We start from the raw sequence: 26,535 nt of genomic DNA, 5'->3' as shown, positions 1-26,535 counted from the left end.
TCCCAACGTCTTAATCTGTTGCCTCTGCAGTGGAGCAGGAGCATATAGAGCAAACTGTGCACTGTCATATGAAGAGGAAGACGGATGTAAGCAAAGGAAAAAGGGCGGTAGCTCTGTATAGCAGCCGTAGGGTTGTTAGCGCACTGAAACCAGGCAGAGTGTTTGCCGCTCAGCTCCACAGGTCAGGCCCACGGACTGTCTTTCCTCTGACCTCCAACACGGCCATCGTAACGAGCCTCATATTACCACCTCTGCCGAGAAACTGGGGAGGAATCCAATCATAATTACATAGTTGTGATGGAAATATGAAAAGGAGAGATGACATTATGGATCTGCTTTCTGTCAGCACCCAGCAATTGTGTTTCTCTCTATTTTCTGCCAAGGATTCCCGTAATGACTGGGGTGCAAAAATAGATTTTTTTCAAGACGCAGCATATACATACGGTACAGTATCGCGTTTTTGAAAATTAACTTTTGATCATTGCCATGAATCTCTTGAAAGGAATTTCAACGTAAGAAAAAAGTCATTCCCCGGTCGTCTGTGCACATATATCCTCGTACGCTGACATACACGCTGTTTTCCAGGGTTATATTTAACTTAAACTGTGTCTTTATAATGGAAATCAGCCCAGTGAGGACAGCATCTGTAACATCTGTAAAGCACTTTAACTTGTTTGTGGCTGTGGCGGAGAAGCGTGGGAAAACATTAACAAGAATCGTGCTCATGTTATACATCCCCCCCAAACCATTAGAAAGGACAGGGCTATATTAAGGATAACATCATTTAGGTTTATCTTTGGTCTCGTCCCCCTCCTGGGAAGCGTACAATTAAAAGAAGCTTAATGATGACTATTGGATTACCATTTTAGTTTCCAGAGAAATCATTAGCACAATTTATGGGGCTACTATTATCCAATCCAACATTACCAGTAGCTGGTGGAGGAGCTACCTCCAATCAATGCTCCTGAAGATTTAGTGCCGAGGGGGGAAATTGTGACTCAACGTGATCAATTTTTTTTCTTTTTTTTTTTTTTCTCTCCCCCCCTAATCTACCTTTGTCTCACTATATTTTATCTTTCCGGACAATTAAATGGTCTGGCAGTTAAGGAGATGAGGTGGTAAATAGAATGTTCGGTTATGAGCAAAACCGCTCAAACTCATAGCTAATTAAATGTCTTTCCAGCTGCATGTTTTGACTTGGCAGTGATTACAAAGCCGTGAATTACAGAGACGGTCGAGTAGGGCCACCGTTCGCACAGCGTCGGTGTATAATTAAATGGTACATCACACCCCATGATCCAAAAATAATGATGCCAATACACTGACTTCTATCTGTCTACAGTATACAGTGTAGTCTGGGGGATTCTTGTTTGATCCGCGGTATCATTCCTCTCCAGGTTTCTTTGCCAGTATCATAATTAGCCTATTCAAACCTCTCGCGACATGAACCAGCAATAATTTGATTATTTAAATGTATGCAAGTGGATTGTGTGTCTGAACTTCAATGTTTTTTTTTGCTGTTAGACAGACTTGCAGTTATTTCAACAGGCAAAGGAAATGAAGGAAATGGGGATGTCAGCTTTCAGCTTTAGATTTTTACCCACATACGCAACTTCAGACTGTTTCCTTACTTGCAGTTTTGTCACTACGGTTTATATTGTTACGTTTATAGTATAAAATTTTAAGTATCTCCAATAAATCCAGAAATCTCTGTCTGCCTGTGGCTGGCACACCTCCACAACCGTTCATCTTGTCAGTGCCGCACTTGGCATGTGTATTGTTAAGGGCCCAAGGAAGTTGAATATGATTAAACTCTGAACAAATAGGGGACCGGCGCAAGTGACATTGTCGATCTTGACACAACGACTGATTCTGCAGTTCGAGTCGAGCTTCACTGAACTTTGCATAAACAGGTGAACGGCTCTCTCTCATAAACAGGTGAACGGCTCTTTGTGCGGCAGCTTCAGGTTTCTGCTGACTGAGTCCTGCCGCTGGTCTTTACTTGCTGCGGCTGTGTCACTGCAGGTCACTCGTACGGTTTCAGAAAGAAGCCAGCATCACCACAGGTCAAGCATCAACAGCCCATTGCAAAACAGGCAGGTTTCTCTATGTCTTTAATGAAAAGTGTTTTTAATGTGAATCTTTCTTAAAACATTTCTCATTGTATTGGTCAGATATAACAATTATATTAATTCTGTGAAAAAATATTGTTTGGCAGTACATAAGGTCTCATGTAGTTTCATCAATTTAATATTTGTATCCAAAACATCACATTACTTAACTGTGAATGCTATTTTATGTAACTTCCTGTTAATGTACATTTCCTGATGTGTACCTGATGGGTAGGTTAGTGACTGCTCCCTGTCCTTTCTTGCATCTCATTTCTGATTAGTTCACCTTTGCTGCTGGTGTATATATAAAGCATCTCTTTCTTTATACACCATGGACCAGGATGCTACCCAGGAGGACTGTACTTCCCTGTCGCTGCATGGTGGGGCTCTGTGTTCGCGAGGGTGACATTTCTGTCAGGCCTTTTTTTTCTTGTCTGTGCTTGTTTGGCGTTCTGTTGACATGCTGTGAACTTTGCTGCCCCGCAAAAAAAAGGAGGAGCGGAGCAACGGCACTCGGCAACACCTGGGATTTGTCCTTGTCCCTTTCACCTTCCGAGTCCCTGCCGTGGTGGTGCACTGCAGTCATGCTGCGCGCTACTTCAAAAATCAAATCATGTGGGCATGTATGGATCCTAATCATGGGCTTACCAAGTCCTTTTGTGGATATGTAGGCCAATTTGACTTTGAAGTAATTCCCTCAAGCAGGAAGAAAAAAAAAAAAAAGCGTAATTTTTTTCACTCCCAAGTATATCCACATGTGGCTGTACTGTGAAGGAGGAACCGGCTGCTGGGTGCAAGTTTCCCAAAGTCACACTGCTCCTGTAGCCGACTCCTGGTTCTGTTCTTATAAAGTCACTGAAACGTTTCTTTCATTTGTCGATGACGCTCTTGGCACCGGAGCAGCATAGAAGCCTGATATGTTCCCTTCTCCCAAGCTGGTTACATCTTAACAGCCATAGTCTTTATTAGCTCACGGCAATTTTGCACCTTTTGCACAAGGACACAAGTTTTTTTGTGCAAGATTTTTTTTTTTGACACACACCAGAACTGAACTGATGCGACTCACATGTACAGACAAGGCATTATTCCCTGTTACCAACACCATCACATTTGCTGCAACTCGTGGTCACGGTCACTCTGTGCTGTGTTTGCTGACATACAAAAAAGCCCCAAGTATCCAGAATAGCAACACTTTTGGGTTAATGAGGTTAAATCAAGATGGGAATTATTCAAATTATTTACTCTCAAATGTCAAAAAGTATCATTTCTTGCCAATTTAAGCAACATATTTTTGCTCAGAGCCGTAGCCTGGTCTGCATTTTCGAATGAATCTTGATTGAGCTCATATTCTAGTAAATGTGGACATGTTACAGCTTTTTTTTAACCTCTGCCTGCAACACTAAAATACCCCCTGTAGTTTATTTGTGTTTGTTTTTGTCCCGAGTCGACTTCTACACCCATTTTAGTGTTTTCACGGCGGCTTTGTGCCACTTTAAAAAAAGGATTTATCAGTGTGAAGGTGACTGTTGTGGTATGTTGGATTAGCAGGCATTGTAAAATGGAATACAACTGAGAATGCACTTAGAGTAGAGTGACCTACTTCTCCAAAAATCAACCTACTATTGTGAGTAATTCCAGGTTGTGGCCTTTTCTCAGTTAAATCGAATGAGTCATGATACTTGATTACAGCAATTATAATGTTTTGTAATATGGGTCTTGTATAATTTTAAGGTGAGACACCACAATTAAAAATATATATTTTTATTGCACTGGTCAATTTTAATACTACACCTTTTTTCTTTATACAATTGAAATTAAAACACATAGAATACACACTTCACTCTATACTCACGTCTGGATAATTCTCCTTAATTCCCCGAAGGTTTGCACTGCAACATGCATTTGTGCTTTCCAATAAAAATGTATGGGATTTTAAAGTACATATCTTTAAAAGCAATTTCTCAAAATAAGTTTTTCCTCCTCATACTTCTGAAGTCTCCACTTTAAGGAGCACTAACATTCGCCAAACTTCCCCACTTGTATTCCTGTCTATACTCAGCTGCAGCTTTTTACAGAGGGGATTTGTTCATATATCATTCATAACCTGTTTATAGAACATTTTATTCCAAAAGAACATGGTGAAAATAGATTTTTTTTCTTACGGCTGTTGACAGTATTTTATGATTCATGAAGTGATAAAATAAGATTTCCAAAATCCCCTCTGTGAAAACCCTTGGCCTTAATATGCCAATACAAAAATGAAAGAGCTGTGAACCAGTGCTCAGATCAATAATCTTGAAATATGCAAATTAGTTCCTGTTTAATTAGAAGACACACCATTTGCATATTAAAATTTACAATTTTAGAAAAAACAATCTGCCAAAAGTAATCATCTAATTGTAAATAGTCAACAGGGGAGGTTGATTAACTATCAGTTAATTTTTCTTTAACCTATTCCCCTCTAGTGTCTGAGATGCAGCAAACAGAGCCTCCGACAGGTGCCACTTCTGCAGCTGACATTGTCAAATGCTTTGACATGGGAGGTGATTAATTGCCTGTCACCTTTGACTGGCAGCCTCTGTGTGTGATGATAATTAAGCAGTGTGAACAACAGCAGCAGCTATGGAAATATGTGTTGAGAGCAATTGTTCCAGTCATTTGAAGTCGGCTTAAAGCACAGCCGCTGGTTTACAGCCCCACGGGTGCCGATGAGGAAAATTCAGCCGGACAATGGAAAAAAAAACTGGAAAGCAGGGGCGGTGGATACAGCTGGATCCCTCTGGCCACCTCCCCCCCCCAAACCAATCTCTATTTCTCTATCTGTTCATTGTTCTATTGCAGTCTGGCGAGGTCCTTTCAACAATTTAAACCTCGCTCTTAAGCTTCGCTGGTGGAGAAAAAAAAGCTATTCTCTGTCCTCAGCCGTGTGTGAGAAGCCCTTTGGGAGTCTGAAGAGACTATGGATTGTTGACTTGTCTTAATCCTCTCTCAGCACAAACAACTCGCCTCCCTTCGAATGGGATAGGCCACCAGAACAGAGCCAGCAGTCATGAGAAAAGGTTTCATCACAGGTCGAACTCGGAACAATCTCGTCCAACAAACGGCAGAGTGACGGCGAAACAAACTTTTAACGCGATTGTTTGAATTATACATGAGGGGCTTGGATTCCCTCAACGATAAAACACAAGGTAACAGTATAGCGCGAGTGTCTGAGTCGTTTCATATCATTTCTTTTTATATCATTTTAATCTCGCCGGTGTGCAGAGTCAATACATTTACTCTGTGACCACGGAGTGTAAACTGAGCAATTTCTTAAACTGCTGCAGATCTGCCATGAAACTAAACCATAACATAAAATACCGTACACTGCTCACTCTGCCACGTCCTGCTCTGCTTCCTTCGATATTTCTTTCTTTCTTTTTTTTAAAGTGATAAATCCTTCCTTCAGTCTTTATCAGAAGACTGGAGCTGAGCTATTCTCTTTGCAGTCAGCAGAAAGCAGGGCAGACAGAGGTGCTAAATCACCCCGGAGTGCACACTGCCTGCTTACTTTGTGTTGGCTTAATAAGTCTGGGCATATTGGCATATATACAGCAGAGTCAATATAAACTTTTACACTTCATTGGCCAGAGACTTAATCTTCACCACCAGCCGACAGGGTATTCAGTTATATCTACTGTTGGGGGATTGAGATATCAGGTAGAAGCTAACATACTTTGCTTTATTTTCATACAAAAACCCTGAATTCATATTTTAATGATGGTGAATTTAGCACTTTATTACAAATAATACATGTGATTATACATAATTTGACACACTTGAAGTTGTTTTGATGAATCATAAGTGGTACGAAGGCAAAAACATGGATTCAAAAAACAACTATAAAACTAGAATGGCGCTCAGTCGAGCCAATACCTCTGCCAAGGTCCCGTTAGGAAACCACATTTAAAGTGACTAGATCCTGATTTTCATCTGAATCTGCACCAAATTGAAAATATCAGTACCTTAAAGAGGCCTGGTTTTTTTTATTAGGATCAATGAATTATTCCCTGAGAAATTGAATAAAAATGTTCAGAATCACCTTATCTTGCAAAATAAAGAATTCCTGGATCCACCCCCTGATCTGGATCTGCACCATGGAAATGTGCCTAGTCGTTATTTTTGTTTAATCCTCTTTAAGTACAAAGAAATGCAGATGAAAATATATTTGTTTAACCTCCTTGGCGAAGGTAAAAAAAATAAGAATCTAAAGTCAGCATGTAGTTGCCTTTAGTCTTTAGAAACATTAGGCAAATAATCTAATTGGCCTATTTCCACAGTGTTGTTTTAACCATATCCAGTGACCTATGAGTCTTAAGCTCCTTCTAATTGAGACAATCCTAAAGCAGCCTTTCTGCATAGGACAGCTGACAGTGTCCAACCTGCCTTCATAAGCTGCAAAGGATTAATCCGCTCCCTCTGCCCCACTCTCTCCCCCTCTCTCTCTCTCTCTCCCCCCCCCCCCCCCTCCCCCCCTCACCCCCCCCCCCCCCCCCCCCCCCCCCCCCCCCCCCCCCCCCCCCCCCCCCCCCCCCCCCCCCCCCCCCCCCCCTCTCTCTCTCTCTCCCTGCTTTGCTAATTTGATGTAATTAAATTAAGTGGGGACTAAAAGTGGGGCATTGCTTCTTGCCCCCGTGATTGGTCATCCCTATTAGAGGGTATGAGACGCCGGCTCCAAAAAAATCACAGGAGCCACGAAACCTAATAAACGCGGCGACGGGGAGAGAAAACATAGGAGCACTTGGGTCAGACCTCAAGGCTACGGTGCCAAATGACCACATCAAAAGAGGAGGGAGGGAAGGAGGGAGGGTGAGATAAAGATCTGTGATAGAGAAAAGGGTTATTAGAAAGTTTTATATTGCAAAGGGCAATGGGAGTTTACATTTTTACTGTAGTTTTAAAGGGTATAGGTACAATTTGATGTTCTGGTCTTTCTTAAAACAAGTGTTCAAGACTAAATGTGAGTATCGTGATGGTTAATTGGTTGAGACATCATCCTGAATGAGACACAACAAGTGGGTATTTTCTGTCTAGGTTCGACAAGGAGGCTTTCTTTTCTTCTGCATTTGTTTGTCTGGTAGTTGGCAGGATTACGCAAAAACCCTGGAACTACAATGGAACTTGGTGAAAGGAAGGAGGGAATTGGATAATGGAGCAGATTTATTCTTTTTTTTAATAACTTTCTTCAACATGGAGAGGGAGTTTTTCAACATTTGCATTGATTTCTCAGAGAATAATTCATGCATCTTGATTTTTAAAAAAATCAAGTATGTTTAAGGGACTTATATTCATGAGTGTGTGCAATTTGGTGTAGATCCAAATAAAAATCAGGACCTGGTGAATTTAAATGTGGTTTCATAAGGGGACTGCTGGGCTTTGGCGGACATAGGAGCACTACATTAGATGTATTGCCAGTGTTGTGTCCAGGAGCCGCAAACCCTGAGACCTGTGAATGTATTTAGCTGCTGCAAATGATTTTGTCATATTTTATCGTGCACTTTATTGGCGTCACCCCAAAAAAAGAGCCCCCACGGTATAAATTAATTGACTAGTCGACTTTTTGGGGGGAATAGTTGACACCTGAGACTGCAGTAGTCACGAATGCCCTATAACGGACTCTATATATTTCCCTTCAAGAAACCATAAACCAATAATACCTGCAGCTTCCACCTAGTTCGACAGAAATTGCGAATCAAGAAATCAGCCCCTGCATCACACCGTAGCGGTGCTTCACCATATTTTATCCTCACACTGCTCGGAAGAGATAAGCCATCACCTCATCACGATGGGGCCCCGGGGTAGCCACACCAACCACCCTCGCTCTTCATGGCAGGGGACCATCAATTCATGGTTGAAGGAAAGTTCTGCCCCCGGGGCTGGTAACATTATGCCATGAATGCTCAGTCGACCAGTGCCACCCACACCCTTTTGCCCCCTCCTCTGCCATGCTCACTTCCCCTGAGCCCTGAGTGATACATGAGCCCCTGCCTTGTGAGGCTGAGTGGCCCATCCAGGCAGAGCTGACAAGACCCAGTGTCTTAATGGAGCAATACACCAAACGGGCCCTTTGTCACCCTGAGCAGCTGCATATCTGCTTCCCGAGCCAACAGCCTTGGCTCTGATAGAGGTGTCTCACAGTATCGACAGCTTCTAATTTACTCTCTCATCATCACTTGCCTCATTTGCTCCTCAGACACACAATGCTCCCTTTCTCTCACTTCAGGTCAGCCATTTTGTTTGGCCGAAAATTTGTTGATGAGATGTCCCTGCATCCAGCGTTTAATCTGCACGCCAGCGAACACACGTATCAAAGTCCTGACTCCAAGATATTTAAGCGTCAGTCGATGCGCAGCTATTTTTCATTTCGCCGTTAAAAGCCAGTTTGACTGATGGCTTGCCATCAGACTTCAGTGCATTATTTAGTTTCAGTGCGTCTCTGTGTGCTAGCATGCACCGAACATCAGAGACTCCAAATGGTCTCTGGAAGCTGTTGTCTTCTCTATTAGGGAGCCAACAGATGTGGGGTATGACTGCAGTTCTAATTACTGAAGAAGACAAGTATGGGGGATAATTACATACTGGAAGCGAGGCAGAAAACACAGGCCAGGGCCAAAGCTCTGATCTGAGACTACAGACAACTCGGGGTGCCCATCACCGAATGCAGCCCCAACCTGCATCAGCACGAACACTGCTATCAGAGAGGAGCTGCTTTGGGATCGGATGGAAATACTTCAGCAGACGTCTACATCTGTAGCGTTCATAAAAGCAAATGATATTGCAGTCTATACAGCACCTGCATGATTAAAAAATGGCTGTTCTATAGGAGTTTTTTTTTCTTCTTTTCTTCCTTGGAATGATTTAATACATCCACATCTCTGCTTTTTACATGGAAAATATCCGGAAAGTCCCCCTCCACCGTCCTTCTTCTTTAACAAATCACCGCGTAGCTGCGGGCGATGTACATGTGCAGCAGGTAATTCGAAAGTGGAGCATAAAACAATACTTCAAAAACTAGCTCTGCTCAACACGCTCCATTTGATGCACACGACGCACTGTGCAATATTTATAGCCTTCATTTTACAGAAAACCTGACATTAGAAAACATGTATTAATATGGGGTTGAAAATGTGCCCTATACAAAGCAACCGTATTCCTCATTCGAACGCGCTCATTTACATGTCGTCCTTGCATGACACTGCCTTATTTTTACTGTTTACTCTTTTGTAAGCCGCACCCAGGAGAGAGCGAGCGCGCCTTCGTCTTAATTGCTGGATTAAACATCTGCTTTGCCTATTGCCGGGGAGCCTCCCTTTGAAAGTAAGCCTCCGCTAAGTGGCGAGATATTATTTAATTAGCTGCATGTCTTATAGAAATGACACAATAAAAAGTGAATCCGGAGAAGATGAGAAAAAAAGATCACCAGAAATAAACATCGCGTGTGCCGGAGGTGTATGAAAGGGTGTTTTTGTTGTGCGGCACAACCACCGCCTTATATACAGCTCTGCCCCCCCCCCCTTATCAACAGGCATAGGAGCTCCATGAGAGAGCTGCGCTGTCCTCAATCGCGCACGACGCCATGAATCTACCGACAAATAAATATATAACAGAGAGGAAAAGAAATGTGCGTGGGTTTGCATTGTATTTCTACACTATGTTGCAAAATACATGCTAATATTAGCTTGCACTTAGGTGTTATAGGCGGCGGTGTTTTTATCAGCCCTTGCCAGCAGGCCTGAGGCTGAGAGATGGAAGGAGCAATGAGGAAGGTGAATTCCCACACAATCCTATTAGAGTGGATTAGGTGGCAGCTTTCTTTCTGTTGCCGCTCTGCTGCAGGTGAGCAATTGTAAAAAAAAACAACAAAAAAAACAGTTATGACATATTTGGTTCTTATCGGGGCCTCCTATTGTCAAACATTCATTTTTCAAGCTTTCTTTATGTAACCATCATTAAGGAAACATACATGGTAATACAGACGTCAGGAAGTGATTCGTAAGCTTAGAATAATTATCATGCTGTCACTCAAACTGCCCACACAGAAGGGATTGAGGACGGACTTTCTTTTTTTTCTTTACTCCGAAAACAGCCATGTGAAATCTAAGTAAAGGCTCATGATCGATCAGATGATCAATGACAATGATGCATTTTTGTCTGGTGGGAGCGGACTGCCACGGAAACCCATCCGCTGCAACCTCCCCTGTGGCCGGGGTTATCATCATATTTCACCCTCCATGTTCTGTTGCTTCTTCCTTGACCTTTCCTAGAAACAATGATTCCATTATTGAGGGAGCTATCACTGAACAGTCCAATGAACTATCCAGTATCTGGACAATTATGTTTTCACACCTTCCTGGTGCATTTCTTTCTGTATGACGCATTTGAAACTATAGCGAACGATAAGTTCCAATGTATATATATTGAACTTTTCCCGAGTGCACATTTGTTAATGACTTAGCTTTGCTAGATTGAGTCATTGTGGGAGATAACTAGGCTTTTTTTCAGTCTTGGTCGTCATTAGCTTAGTATATATACTAGCATGGGTGCTACCAAAGATCCTTGGCGACATACTATTGTGTTTAGTATTAGATTTTGTTTGTTTGACTCAAATATATATATATATATAGTACTGCAGCAGTGACAATACCAACAACATAACAGAAAATGCAAGTAAATCTACAGATTGAGTAAAGCTGCCAAAAATGGTAAAGAATTCCAGGTGCCAGGATCATATTGGTTGAAATCTGAATGGTACACAGCCTTGGTGTGTGGTGACCTTGTGCAGTGACCTTGTGTGCATTGTGAGCACTGTTGCCATCTCTCGCGAGACAAACAAGCAACTGCAGCTTCAAAGACAAGCCCAGTATTAAAATATCAATATATAAATATTAAAATACTACAAACCATAATGTTTACTTTGTTTATGATGGGGTGAAAGGTCTGTAATCGTTGCTCCATATGATGTAACAGTGCAAGAAGAAAGTAAAACGGAAAGTGTCAAACTCTTATTTTACCTCGGTCGCAACTATCAATCTTGCCGCTTGCTCTTCAGATCACAACAATCCCAACAAACTGGCGGTGGCGGATCAAACCACAACATGATTGACATGTCGCTGATTTTTCCCCGCTGAGGACGGTGAATGTGTGGGATAGAGAGATTTCGGGGCGAATCACCTCACAGCACTGATATTATTTGTGAGGCTGTAAGCAAACAGTGTTAATCAATGCATGGGGGAAAATAGTGATCATAAATGTAAAAAAAAAAAACATAGTTGCTTGTTAGATAGTCATAACAAGCAGCTAGAGTTTCTAAAATAAGCCCAAAAAACTGCAGCCCGATCCGTGTTTTTTTTTCCAAGCAACTTCCCAAAAAAGCGTATTATAAGCAGACCTGGCATCTCCGATTGTGAGTGAGTGTTCATGAGGCTGTGTGTATGGCGCAGATATAGCTGCAGCCTTATTATGATGACAGAGAATGAGGCTTCTTCAAAGTGACTGGGCTCAATTCAGATTAGATGAAAAAAAATGCAGGCGTTCTGCATTCTTGATCTCCACTTTATTTATCTGGATTTATTTATTTATTCCCCCCCCCCCCCTTTCTTGTGCTGTGTCCCCTGGGAAATGGAGAGGCATTTATAGAGTCACTCAAAATGGACTGTGGAGAACTACTGAAGCTCTTTCATTAGCATCTTCAGCACCATGATGTGCACAACAGCTGCATCCCTGCTATTCACTGCATGTCTCCCATACAGTTCACGTTGGCGTGGTGAAATTCAGAGGCAAATGTGGGGAACAACTCAACTTGTAATTATAATGCAGTTCTCTACATAATATCTATAACTCTCTTAACAGTGCAATACTAATTTATGTCAATTCAATGGCTCATGTGCAACCTATTTAACTGTATATATTGTGTTAAAAACTGGATATTTCCGATTTTATTCCATAATGTTTTACAAATGTATGAGTATTGCCTGTTTCCGTGTTTTATTTGCATATTCTTATTAGCATGTTATATTTTTGACTGTCGTCTTTGCCGCTGCAACATGGCACATTTCCCCATTGTGGAACTAATAAAGGATTATCTTATCTTATATCATCTTGTCTTTATCTTATTTCGATGTTTTATCATACATGAATTTATGATGTTTGGCATGTCTACATTCTACTCACACAATTTGAGCATGATTGCACAATGTCTTTTTGGAATTTCTTCATTTTTATATCTGAAATGCATAGTGCTTCTAAATCCACAGAAATCCCTCCTTATTACACACTGGAAACTTGTTAAATTGACTGTGGGGACGCCTGGTTTTCTCTACCACACTTGTTAGATGTAATGCAAGTGTAACACTAGCAATGAACATCGACCAGACAACTTGTTTTTTTTTTTTTCATTTTATATTACCTTTAAAAAGAAAGCCAGAGGTGTAAACAGACTGGCAGAATGTAGGAACAAGAGAGCGGGGGGGGGAGAAATAAGATGCTGTTGACGATGATTCACCGAGTGCCTTATGGGTGAAGAGCTGCCTGACTCAAACTTGTCCAGGACCCGTGCATGTGAGAGGCGCACACATCCCCCTTGAGTCAAGTGTGTGTGTGTGTGTAGGGGGGGGGTACTCTTCTTCTTATCCTCCCTCCCTCCCTCCCTCTCTGTCTTTCAAGTCGCTAATCCCAAACCGGACACATTACTCAGCTGACCCCTTGCTGCCCACCGCATGCACAGTCAGGTCTTATTTCCCTTCATGCCAACCATAGCTTGGTCACCACTGAAACCACACAGACCACTGCAGGCGCAGAAGCCTGCCCACTCTGTCTGCTTGGATGGGCTCTGTAGAACAACGAGGGAGCTGGGGGGGTGGGGGGGGGGGGGTGTTAGGCAGAGTGGTCGGGTAAGAAATAAAGTGCAGAACGAAAGGAACGGAAGGAGGGGAGGAAGAGGAAGGGAATGAGCGACTATCATGAAATGCAAGTAGGTTAAAGACCTAAAGCGCACACACATTTAAAAAAGGGGGTGTTTGTGTTCTCACTCATCAGAGGAGGAGGAGAACAGAGTGACTCTCTCATCCGCGGGTCAATAACTGCCTATGCTCCCTCTAGAGCGAGGGGAACATGTACTCAGATCCTTATCAGGGCAGCTATCATCTCCGCTGCCTCGCAGAGCCCGAGATACTGTCACCCTCGCACTATCGCAGAATAACATCAACTCGCAGACATAGGAGTAATTACATTATGCAACCCCACAACACGGCAACAGCAAGGGAACGTCACAGCCCATCCACTCTCTTCCTTTTCTCTCCCAATTTTGTATCCCTCTCTTCATCTCCATTGTTCTTCCCCCTCTATTTTATCTTTTATTCCTTCCCTCTGTCTTCCTATCCTCCCTCATCTCTTCTCTGCAGCAGTGCCAGCAAACACACACACACACACACACACACACACACACACACACACACACACACACACACACACACACACACACACACACACACACACACACACACACACACACACACACACAGCAGCACCGTCTCTGCGCCTGCTCCGAAGGTGGAGAGCTTTAAAAATGATTATAATCACGTATAAATCGCTTCGCTACCTTTGATACAAACTGCAGAGTTTCGAAATACAAAAGCTCTCCGTGCAGTATAGTTGATGGAGCAGGTGTTGCAGTGGGAGGGTGGGGGCTTTCCTCAGATGTGTTTAGCATACCGTATAATCATCCTCAATCTGGAGGTTGACCTCCCCCCCAGACGTATGGGTTCTACACATTTTCATATGGGTTAAGCTCGTGGGGGATAATTTCCCGAGGATGACACGCAAACAAATAAACACAGCATAAACAGAATTGTGGAAAGTGGCGTGTTTGCAATTAGACGGGGGGGGGAATTGTCAAATCACTGCACATCACTACTTTTTGCATTATCACAATCTACACCCCAACAAAGTCCACATTCCCATTAACCACTGAGAAATAATATGTAAAGGCTTTAACACTTCATCCCCCCACTCTATTGATCAAACCCCTTCATCTACCCGGTCTCAGTGAATAAGAACCGCAGGTACGGAGGAGAATATGATAACCTAGTTATCCAGCATATCGAGTATCGTATCCATCTCTGGGAAAGAAGAGCATCACCTCTGGGAGTCTATTTATGATGAATGGTATGTCTGCTCCTCAGAGTTGATGCTGTCTGAACCTCATTACTGCTCGCCCTAAACAAACAATGCATCACACTCCAACTCAATTTCATACATCCTGACCATGGTAATTTTCTCCTTCTTTCCACATAAATCAATGACAGACGTATAGAGGTTCAACGCGGAGGGAACAAAAGGTTGGTTCTCATACAGGACGCTGATACACAGAGAGAGTAATATGTGTGCTCTGCTGCGAAATCACTTGCAGGACATTTTGAGCTGGTATATGGTGTTTGTTAAAAAAGAAGAAAAAAAGAAAAAGTAGCAAGACCATTAGGGAGACCGGAGTTAACGAATGAAGCAACACACTGAGTGAAAAAGTGCATTTTCATGAAATGCAGATGGAGGCAATTTGCATGGAGCAGAACTAACTGTCAGCACTCTATTAGCTTTGTTGGCTCTAATCACTTGAGACAATGGTAAATGCACTGCAGCAACAATGGTGAGAGGCAGGTACAGTTACGTGTGTTTTTGCAAATGGGATTAGATTTTAGCAGTGATGTGACGACAAAGGCAATGAGAGAGAGAGAGAAACAGAGGAGCGATGAGGGCAGACAGAGAGAGAGAGAGAGATAGAGAGAGAGAGAGAGAGAGAGAGAGAGAGAGAGAGAGATGAATCGTTTCTGTTTTAATATGTAAAAATTGCAAATACAAGACAGCATGAAACCTGAGGGACTCCGACTCTTGCATTTGCAAATTAGACTGAAAAATTGAGCTGTACATGTTAAATTGAAGTTATCAGACACCTCGTGTAAGTGGGAACCAAACGCCGCACAGCTAAGACAACAGCACCGGGGCTGCACAGCAGCAGGCTTTGTCCTGGAGCCAGGTACCAGGTGGAACAGCATCTCTCCCATTTGGCATTATAAGAAACCCACAGTCCAACCCGCATGTGCTGATCAACCCCAAAAAAATGTAATCATGTTTCTGAGAGCGCTGTTTATTTTGGGGCCCTGCAATTTCTCTGCCTCTCTCCCTCTCTCTCCGCAGCCATGACAACTCTGATATTAAGTCGTGGAATCTGCCTGAAAGCCCCATGTGGCCCCCGGGGTCCTCGGGGAGAGCGGGAGGCGAGCTGAGTGTTGTCCACTCCAGACAGGTCATGGCAGAGTGGCCTAATTGCCTCTCTTGTTGTCTCAGCAGGGCCGGCAAACCTCCCATCTCCCTCATCATCACTGAGGGGCGCCGACTCCCTCGCTCCTAGAGGTCTAACTCTGCCCAGTGATCCGGGCTCCAGCCTCGTTTCCACGCTGCCCCCGTGTCCAATAAAAACATCCTCCAATTGCCGGTGCCGCTGCGTGAAGGCGTTATCACTCACTAAACTTTACCATTAGAGAGAATCTTCGGTACAGTGCCAAGCAGTACTACTCTTTGGAAACAAGCATTACGTCAGTGTTACACCAATAGTGATTACGTCACTGAAAACTGCTGCCAGTATGACAACTAAGGAAAAGTATTTTCTTCTTTTCAGTGTCAGCCTCAGTCTTCAAGTGAAATTCGCAGTGAAAAACACAAATGGAGACCAGTGCCGAAGACAGTGGAAAAAAACAACTAACTGCAGTATGTCTGAACTCATTCATACATACTGTATTGAGGCGAGCATGCTGCATTCTACCATGAGCGCTTGGGCTGGGGTTATATAAATCCTCATAGTTGAGATTCTCCCCCTTTTACGTCACCCTCCCCCGCTCTGAGCGCCTGTGTCGTGAACCTTCTCGCCACGAGGGGCAAAGAGAGGGCCCTCAGCTACGCTCCACGCTGGGCAGGGGCCAGGAGCGGCTCTACGCCCTGCGGAGCTGGAGGCAATACATATTTTCCTCCTCCAAACACCCGGGGGCAACATGGAGCGCCACAGCGTTCTAATCCTGCCTAATCTGGACACAGCGGAGCATCTGGAGATAGGGATATGGCTAATCTCAGACATGGAGACGGAGGGCACTTTGCTGAGGAGGGAAAAAAAGGGGGTGGGGGGTGGATCTAAGCTTACTGTGTCTGATAGAGCTATGTGTGTGTGTGTGTGTGTGTGTGTGTATGTGTGTGTGTGTGTGTGTGTGTGTGTGTGTGTGTGTGTGTGTGTGTGTGTGTGTCACGGGGAGGGGATTCTTAAAAACCAAAAGCAAACAAGATGAGGCAATACTTCAAGATTGAATAGGAAGTAACACAGGCTAGCACAGATTGATAAAGTTCTCAAAAATGTCCATATGCAAAGAGAGTTAATCGATTGTAAGATTTTGAAATACTTACTGTGCCCTGCTCTTAGGGATGCAGGTGATCTGTGGATAGCAATAGGCACAATATGGTGACGCTTGTTTCCATGGGAGAGGTGAATGTGGTGGAGACTATCCACAGCACCTGGTTCTGACCCTGCCACAAAGCCCAGGGCAAGGGCAGTGATCCACAAGGCCAGGTGGGCGAGGGAAGCCGAACTCCAGGTTAGGGGCTCGGCCACGGGCCTCAGGGGAGCCAACTGTGACCTCCAGCCTTCCAACATCTTCCCTGAGTGGCCAGATGAGGCTTCGGATGAAGGTGGGACTTGCAGCGAGCCTTTACAGCCCCATACTTCTCCCCTTAACAAATCTCACTTTGGCCGGAGACACTCGCACAGATCCACAGAGAAAAATAATCAAAAAAGATATCAGGGACACAACACAAAATGTCGGTTGTGGGGGAGAGAAAAAAAGAAGCCTCTTGTTGTTCTCCACTGAGTTAGGAAATCCGTAGCAGAACCCAGGGAGGTAAAGAAGTATCATAAATCATCATACAAAAACAATCAAAAACACTCACTCAAGAAATTAGGGCAACGGCAATGGAGAAATCCCAGCCCGTTCCAGTTCCCCTAGTTCCCTTGTTCTCTGTGTTTCTCTCTTTTCTTCTTCTCTCCTCCTCACAAAATCACAAACATCTTTGCACCAAAAACTGTTAATATTCCCAAAAAAACACAAGTGCCAGGAAAAGAAGGAAGCCAACTTGAGAAGAGACTGACAGCACCTGTGCAAAGTGGATTTCTTCAGAAAACCAAGACAGACATTCCGAGTTTCCCTCCTTTTCCTCCTCCAGGGGTCTCAAAGGATGTCCAGAGGAATTGTACCATAGTTAAATCCCAGACTCATTTGCAAGCTGCAGCGGCGCACGGGAGAAAGAGGAGCGTGATTGCACCTGCAAGTTGTGCCAAGTGCGAGCGCACCCGTTCCCCATCCAGAGATCTCTGCTCTCAATGAGACCGAGCGGTAGCAACGCCAGTACCTGAGAGAGCAGCCCTGGGCAGGAGCACAAACTCACTGCACACACACACACACGCAGGCAGTATCGGCAGCGTCGTTCCAGAAGATGTGCGCAAGAGGAAGAGGAGAGAGAGGGGAGGAGGAGGAGAAGGACGGCAGAGGGAGGGGGGGGGAGCCTCAGCAGCCAGCCAGGAAGCGGGAGGGAGAGTGGCTATGCAAATGGGCAGCATTCACATAGCGAATCACTGGTGCCTGAGTGCATTGCAGAGGAAGAGCCTATTTAGGCAGATAGCAGGAATTGAAGCTATGTCCCCCAGCTCTGATTCCTTTCACAATCTCCCTCCACTCCCCCTGTTCACCGTTTCTTTTCACTTCCACTCTCCGGTGTGGACAGTAATGCAATAATGAGCAGTAAAAAAAGAAGAGAGAAAGCAGACGTGAATGCAGCACAGGCTGAATTATTTTCTGTTGCTACTTTTATAATCTCATCTCTGCAGATTCCTTTATTCCTCCTCTCCCTGTGTCTCTTTTTCCTCTTCATCCTTTTTCACTCCTGCTCTGTAAATTTAGAGTTAAGTTTTGTGATAATTGTCCCGTGGATGTGAAAATTGCAGCGAAGCAGTCCAGGGAAAAAAAGTGTATTGTACGAGTTCTCAACCTACTGAACTCTGCAGTCTATCGTTAGCAAGATTTTAGAAGAGTGATGATGCTGCAGCTCAAATACTGAAGGCAACTCTCTCTCTCCCTCTCTATCACAAACACATGAACACACACACACACACACACACACACGCACACACACACACACGCACACACACACACGCACGCACGCACACGCACGCGCGTAAACAAAGCGTGCACAATGCAGGAGCTGGCAGTTGAGCACTGTCCACAGGGACGGTGCTGAATCTGGGCAAGTCTGCCTCGCCTGCTAATAAAAGACCATTTCTCACAAGAGAGAGAATGCTGATCCCAGACTCGGTGTGCAGCGCGGGTTACGGGAATGTAGAAAACATGTGGACATAAAAGCCCTGCTGATAAACACAATCCGGTTCAGCTGGGAAGTGCGCTCAGCGTTCAGAGTTCAGGACTGGAGAGCGCGAGGCTCAGCTGCAGTGTGCCTGCTTGTGTTTGCACACTGGCCATTCAACATCCTCCCCTTTGAAACGCTGTGTTCTAAGCTGAAGCGAGAGAAAAAAGAGAAACACTGTAAGCACCGCTGAGCTGATCTTTACGGTTTACAGGGAATGCAGAGGCATTTCATGCCCAAAGAAAGCCAACTTAGGCAGCGTGACACAGAGGATAATATGTCCGTCTCCTTTTTCTTTTTCACTTGACTGTTCGCATGAAGACAATGAAAGAAACCCTGAGGAAAGCGAGGGGCCAATTAAACGAACATTAATGACAAACATTTCACTTGATCCATTTACTGAGTACAAATGCATCAGAGCTGAGGGCTCATCGTAACAGCAGAACAGATACTTTGTTATAAGGTGAACATAATCAGTAAAATGAATATAATCTGCCATCTGGCACGAGAGCACATGAGGATATCTCTTTTTTTTCCTCTGGTGTATGTGGTATTGTGCGTTTCCATACCGTGAGAGAAAGCGATTGAAGCACAAAACAGATGCTGCACACATTAGGCAGCGTTGTCGCTCTCACCTTGCAGAATCTCAATAACTTGCTCCAGCCACCTGGTGCTACAAAGTCAGCAGCACGAAAAGCAGCGCCGTCTTCGGATTTGCAATGGTGAAAAGGAACATTCCTGCTGAATGTGTTTACACTTTTATAATTATCAACAGTGCAATCTGCATAATTACACCTAATAAGGCAATCTATCACGGCTGCTTGCCAAGGACAACAACCTGACTTACCGTGTCCTCAACCGCAAAGTTTTACAGGGAAAGAACATTTCATCTAAAATTGCAAAGCTTCATATGAGGGTTAATAAAAATGAATTTGTACTCATTGTCCAAGCTTTTGTTTTTAGTTTGCATTTAGAGGAAACAGTGTGTTAGTATGCAGCACCTGCAGTCAATGACATCAGCAGCCGGGTTACACCTTTATCAGATTTACCATTAGTTACTTATTCATTTGTGCCCCCAAGTGGCGAAACTGTAAAATGCACAAAGGATCTGTGGGATTATCACACGTCTGTGCCACAGTGAAACAGCTCCTCTGTATTCAATGCAATTAAATAATAGAACCAAAGCAAAAACAAAATGACTCATCACTGCATCATATCCACTCCACACATTCAAACTCAGAAGACGACATTCACTTGTCTCCCATAAACTACTCTCATTCAGGTCGGTCCCTTAAAAGCTCGTCTCGGTGAATGCCACTATGAGCCTTCAGCAGGTTGCCCTCTGCTCCGAGCATTTTCCTTGACAAATTGGCTAACTGAAGTATGAGAAGCCAGAGAAGCAGAGAGCGTGCACACAGCCTCGGGGAAAACATTCACAAGTGAATTCCTTGTGCCTGCACAAAAGCAAACACCTGGGACCACGACCGAAACTAATTTCAGCTAATTTGGGCACAGTTGCAGACCTCATCCCGCTTTTTAAACACGTGATTTGCAGGCGCGTCGGCCACGAAATGAGAAAATCCTCTTCCCCGACTAAACTTTCACCACTGAAGAGTCCTTTTTGATTCCCTTATTGTTTTCTGACTCCTGTTTCCCGTTCAGGAGACGTCTTCTTGACAGAGAGCCAGAAACAGCTCGTCTTTGTTTCCATTTAAGACCCAAAGGATTGTGCAAAGTCTCTGATGCATGTGATGCTTTGAGCACAATTCCCCTTTTGGATCTAGGTTCCTCTGTTTATCTGTGTTTCATTTTAAGGTACAAACCATAAAGTAAAGCCACCGAGAGTTATCTGAGAACGAAAGAGGAGGAAAAAAAAGGAGAAATCTGTTGGAAAATGTGGCTGACTCCCCCCCACACTTCTAAACTAAGTAATCTGTAAGAGGGGGAGAAATTGGTATTGGGTTTAATAGCCCCTTGGAGAGAAAAGGGTATAAAAGGAGAAGAGTGGTCTCTCTTACTCACTTAAGACTGCAACCACAGAGCTGATGAGATGATTTTTGGAGAGCTGGGGCGGGGGGGAGCGGAGGGAGAGGAGCAGATGTGTGGTCTAAGAGTACCTGACCTGACTGTAGCAGGGCCCTTAAATCAGTTAAAGGGCCATCAGGTGACACTTAATCACACATGCGAAGACCCTTTAGAGGAGCGATGTTTCTGCTCGAGAGCCACGACCAGCAACGTTGTGTCTTAATGGACACAATCAGTGGCATCCTGAAAGGTCAGCACATGAATGGGGCTATTTTACACATTGTGTCTCTAAGCACGGGGCTATTTAGTCTATCAGATGCTGTTGTTGGCTCGGAGCAGATGAAGCATGCAGGCCAAGTCGTGCATGAACCGGGTGCACCTGTTCCGTGCTGGAGTTGACACATCTGTGCCAGGCTCGGCGACATATGCGTTCCCAATGGACGGGGGTCTCAGGAGGCCTTTAGCTTTAGGTTCCATGGTGAAAAGGATAATTTTCTAATCACAAATTGCCGAATAGGGCTTAACAATATGCACAAGGTGCGACATCATCTGCCCTTAACCCTCGACTAGGGTGAGGAAAAGCTACCAAAAAATGAGAAAAAGCTTTTAACAGGGGAAAACGCAGACACTTTAATGAGTCACAAAATGCCAGTTATCAACCGTACATGCCCAATGGAGTCATGTAAATGTTTCAAAATGTTTATATGATAAGTGTTACATTTAAAGCGAGGGTTGGTAATCCTGGGAAAGCTGGCAAGAGCATGGGGCTACACTTTAAAAAAAAAAAATACAACCCCTCCCATCAGCCCTCTCCTCAAAGCCACGCCCCCAAAACACATGACCACGCGAGCCAGAGCATGGCCAGGGTGCTCACGGGCAGGCAGGTCCGTTAATGACAGACCCGTACACCGACTCAACAAATGAGATACAAAGTGTCACAGGAACAATTTACCAACCCTACCTCTACTTCCTCCCAGTATATAAAGCAGCACTGAGGGGTTGCTCACAGGTCGCACTCACTTCAGTCACCAAGCCATAGAAGTTCAACACATTGCCAGTCCTACGTTAAGATACAAAAATACACCTGAACTCTTCATGCAACCGAGTATCAACGTGTCATTTCTCATCCAATCATGCTTTGCAGACATTGCAGAGAGAGAGAGAGATGGAGAGTGAGAGAGAGAGAGAGACAGAGGAGCACACAATGCACTGATGCTAATGTGTGTACAGAAATAGAAACACAGCGCTGTCTTACTCATCCGCCGATGTGACATGATAAGAACAGACAGATACAGGGAGTCAACACTCAATACAAACACACAAGCTGTACAGTATTTCCGCGCAGGGGGTGAGGCCAGGGTGTCAATACTGTTTGTGTTAGCAGAGGATGTTACATCAGGGTGCCTTTCTGTCAGATTACGCCCCGCCGCATCAGTTAGAGGAAGTGAAGTGTGCTCTGAGCTCCGCGGGGTCAAAGAGGGGCTCCTCCGCTGACTCACGCGCCGCCGAGCTCCGTGGATTCAAGTCTTCACCGAAAGCCACGACTGCCCTCATCATTAAGTGATTAGCTCTTCCCATGAATATCCATCGCTCATGCGTGTGCTGCTGTCAAACACTCGATGATTATTACGTTAAATGAAAAAAAAGAGCAAACATACATGTAGGCTCCGAAAGCTCGGCGACACACCAACCGCAAAATGTCACGGTTAATGTGAAATGCAAACACTGTTCATTATGCCAGCTGTGAAGACTACATAAATAACACCACTCAAGCTGATAAAGCAGCCAACTAATAGGAAATAATGCACATTTAGTGTTGTAAAATCAAATCAGCAAATGGCACTGCATGGTGGCTGTAATAAAACGACTTCATTTATAAAAAGAAAGTAAAACAAACTCCACAAATCAATTCTCCTTCATCCCGACTTTAATTTGGTCTGAAATGACTTGAACATTATAGATAATTTAATGGCGCCGCTGAATTACGTTCAGAAACGTTCTTTTGACACCATTAATACAGAAAGTTATTAGGGTTTCATTGTTGTATTTTCATGCCGCAGCAGTTTTATCAACCTGTCGAGGCAGATGGTCGCCCGCCCACAGTCTGCTGCTATATGAGGCGACTTCCTGTTAAAAGGGAGATTGTGAGAGGTGCCCATTGCTCATGTAGTGAATGTTGGATTTTTCTCTGTATTATTGTTTAGTCTCAACCTCATTCTGTAAAGTCAAAGTATTATGATGTGGTGTCATACGAATAAAACTGAATTGAATTTAAATGAAATAAATTATTATCTTTCTTAATATTAAATGATTTGGGTATGTTGAGTTGTACAACTTAATATGTACGTGTAACATCTTCAACACAATCCTTGCAGCTAGTTCTTATAACATCGATGCATGTCCTAGTGTTCATTATTGGTTATAAACATCAGCGTACAAGCGCTCATTTTATAAGCGGTTACAATGAATATCATGATTGACAGATGCGACTAATTCCCGTTTGGTCGATTGGATGTATTGCATTGAAGAGGAGACGCATCATCCATCTTTATTTCCGGTCTTTGTTCACAGTCAAATCATGTTGCTGTTTTCTCTTCTTTGTTTTACCATTGCAGCTCCCAACATGTACACACTGCACACAGAATCATTTCCATAAGCAGGGCTCCAGGAGACCCAGACTGTGTATACGGAAGATAAACAGATGGACCTCCTTTTTATTGCACACTGAGCTGTTTAGTATTTGTATCGCCAGTAGGCTCCTTGTGCTCCTCTCGCTGACTGGACACTGCTAGTGAGGGATGATTTTTAGAGTACAGCTGACCTGACCAAGAAGTATTTTTTTTCTCCTTCCAATCCATAAATGATGCCACAACACTGTTATTCATTACCATAAATCCATTTAAATTCACATTAAGATCAAGAGCGGCAGACATAACATTCAAAAATCCTTGTACATGAGTGCAAGTAAAGGTTGTGTGTGTTGTGTGTTGTGCATGCGTACGTGTGTCAGCGTGTGGGTGTGCGACGATGATGTGTCTGCAAATGCATAAACTAAATCCTAACTGTCAGTGAGAGAGATGGGGGCCACAGGTCAGCAGCTTTCCGGAGGCTTTCTCTCTATCTCCTCCGACAGTTCCCAAGATGCAGTGGGCCACTGGGGCACTGTGTCTGTCTGTCTCTCCTGAAATGCGTCCCCAAATACATCAGCTCCCCTCTCAGAGTGCGTCATCCTGAGCAGGACAAGGACGGACTGTGTCCCCCTCACGGAGCCCACAGCTTGTCTGTTAACAAACCACTCAGCCTCCCTCCGGCTAACTGGGACAACAACAAAAGGTGTAGCAGAGGAAAACAATATTTTTTTCTGAATAAAAATAGTTTATAAACAGACCATCTCCACTCCTCACAAAAGCCCTGTGTCTCCTTTTGAATGACGTTTATTCCCTTTGGCACAAAACTACTGAATAAAGCAAAAGAGGAAAAAAAAGATCTACTCTTTATGGAGAGGCATATTACTGTGAACTCATTTTCATTCTTGAAAATACCATCATGAATATAGCTCATTATATACACATGCATTCTGAAGCCAGCCCTGGTAGTCAAGTGAGGATGCCTCTACATACAGGCACATAAATAATCTCCTTCATACTCAAAGTTTAACTAGAGAGTGCCGTCCATCACTTGTTCTTCTTTCACAGTGCACTCAAATCTCTATTAAACTTCGACAACATCACATGTGATATTTTAGGTATCTATCACTGTATAATTTTCAGTCCTATTTCAGTTTCAAATCATCCAAGAAAACCTGAAACCATTCAGGCCACAAGAGGCAAGTGAATAAGATCTTCACAGACAAATAGAGAAGTGTGTGAAGTCGCTTGTGGCTCTTGCCTTTAAGAAACTGAACACCGACTATCAAAGCTACTCTGTTAGACATTCACTCCAGTGGAGATTGAGAAAAGGTGAGAGGCTCAGCAACGTAAAGCCGCGCAGGGCAAACCGAGGTGAGGTGAAGAGGAGCAGCTGAACAAGGTCTGCTGAGTGACTGGCAGAAGGGCAAGCTTTGGAATGAGGATAGAAGACACTGTAGAAAGGAAAAGTTATTTCACAGTCCTATTACTATTTTGAAAAGTATGTCTGAATAGCGGACAATAGTGGAGAACCTGCTGCCGACACTTACTTTAGTGCCTGGGAGGACGTAACACAATCTGGGACATTATTCTCAAGTTACAGTCACCTCTTGATTCAGATTCAAAGAGTCCTTTGGAGGAGGAGGTGTCATGAGCAAAATATTCCTGATGTGTTGCCATTGTCCTCCAAGGCATCAACAGTATGAACATAGTGTGATCATTGCTTTAAGAGCTCAGAAGGAAACACCATGTAACAGTTAAACAAGGTTTTGGATACCAGTGGCAACACATTTAGCTGCCGGGCAGATGTTGCAAGCTGTATGGTGAACTATCGTCATGTGTGTTGTTGGATAAAAAGTTTGGGTACGGTGGTCGTTAGTAAATCCTGAAATAAAGTGGAGTTTCGGTACTGTTGTTGTGTGAAGGGGGCAAAGCTATAGTTTCACTGTTTGCTGAATCAAACATTCACAAATCTAAAATGTAGTTTACTGTACCCTGACAAGATGTGGTAACACCACAATTAATCAAGAAAAGGGGACAAGATAAATTGCAAATCCTCCCAAAAAAAACAACAAATGCATGCGATGTAGCGCAGTGGAAAACCAAGTAGGAAAGTAGGAAGCCACCAGTCTCGCCAGTCCCAGAGTATGTAGAGCCACTCATGTCTAAGTGAAGGCTCTGGTAACAGAGAGGTCAATGGCCTGGAGCACAGCACGCATTGTATATTAGTAAAAGTGTGTCACACACACACACACAATGAGTGAAGCAGCATGACTCCAGTTGTCCACAGAGACTAGCCTTGCAGCCTTCACTGCATTTATTTTGTCGTGCCCACAAAAAAATTGAAATTGGCCCCCTGCCCCCTTTTATTTTATGTTGACCTCCATTACATTAAAAAACTACTACAACAGCCACATCCAGTTCACAGACCTGAAGGGTCGGTCTGACGCATGCAATGATCTTTTGTAATGAATGACTTTTGATTAACATCTACCACCACGTCTCTTGAATGAGCTAAGAGGAAACCTCCACTGATTTATGCTCAAGGTTGCCAGTGGGGTGGCAGCTCCCAACACTGAATATCCAGTCTAAAATATCTTTCGAGCCTATTAAGCAGGTTTCCTCTCTAAATCAGTCAGTCAAGACAGCTCTATTCCTGGGACTGACTTTGGCTAAGGCAGTGAGTGATCTATGTGTGCTCTCCCCCCTTGCTGCCTGGCGATAAGAAAGGGTTTGAGTTGTGCCACACATAAAATCTGTCCTTTATGCATAAAAAACTTCAGAAGTTGGTTGACTTCAAGGACAATCCGGATGGAGAAGTACTATCGACCTCCCCATGATGGTGAGAGAGAGACGAGTTTGCATTGTCTAAGCCCTTTGTGCATATTGTTAATAATACTCAAAGCACGGAGCTATGCTCGAACATACTGAGCAGTTGTTTGTTTGCTACGGAGACTGGCTGGAAAAGCCCCTTGTGAAACCAAGGATTGTGCATTTGCTGCGTGATGGCATTTCACAAGTATATTTAGACTCTCCTGTACATTTACTTCAGGCACAATACATACATGTCCTGAAGAGGAGCGCAACAATTGTGTGATTTAAAAAAAAGGGTTTAGGGGAAGAAGACGTTTATCTATCAAGCACTTACTTTAGTTTGGCTTTCACACTAACATTACAAACTGGAAAAACAATTAAATGGAGTTACTTGGTATAAAATAAAATGCTACAGGGCTGCTACAGGGTCTATGTTACACAAAATGAAAAACAACCAAAAAGTCCACAAT

General features: G+C 43.8%; 1 protein-coding gene across 36 annotated transcripts in view; it reads right to left on the bottom strand.

The window, feature by feature from the left end:
* LOC117775055 (neurexin-1a-like) overlaps positions 1-26,535 on the bottom strand; it is a 256,387-nt gene that overhangs the window by 90,117 nt on the left and 139,735 nt on the right. For 2 of the 36 annotated variants that reach the window (XM_034607861.1, XM_034607863.1), the window contains exon 1: positions 16,593-18,047. The exons of 32 other annotated variants lie outside the window; for them this stretch is intronic. In XM_034607861.1, the coding sequence (XP_034463752.1) occupies positions 16,593-16,839 (247 nt within the window). In that variant the 5' untranslated portion in view covers positions 16,840-18,047. Of the gene's footprint in view, positions 1-16,592; positions 18,048-26,535 lie in introns of those variants that run through there. 2 more of the 36 variants (XM_034607860.1, XM_034607862.1) reach the window with 1 other exon arrangement.

Source organism: Hippoglossus hippoglossus, chromosome 15, assembly GCF_009819705.1.
Source record: "Hippoglossus hippoglossus isolate fHipHip1 chromosome 15, fHipHip1.pri, whole genome shotgun sequence".
NCBI classification, from domain to species: Eukaryota; Metazoa; Chordata; class Actinopteri; order Pleuronectiformes; family Pleuronectidae; genus Hippoglossus; species Hippoglossus hippoglossus.
The sequence above is the reverse complement of the archived record's forward strand: the minus strand, read 5'-3'. Positions and strand labels throughout refer to the sequence as shown.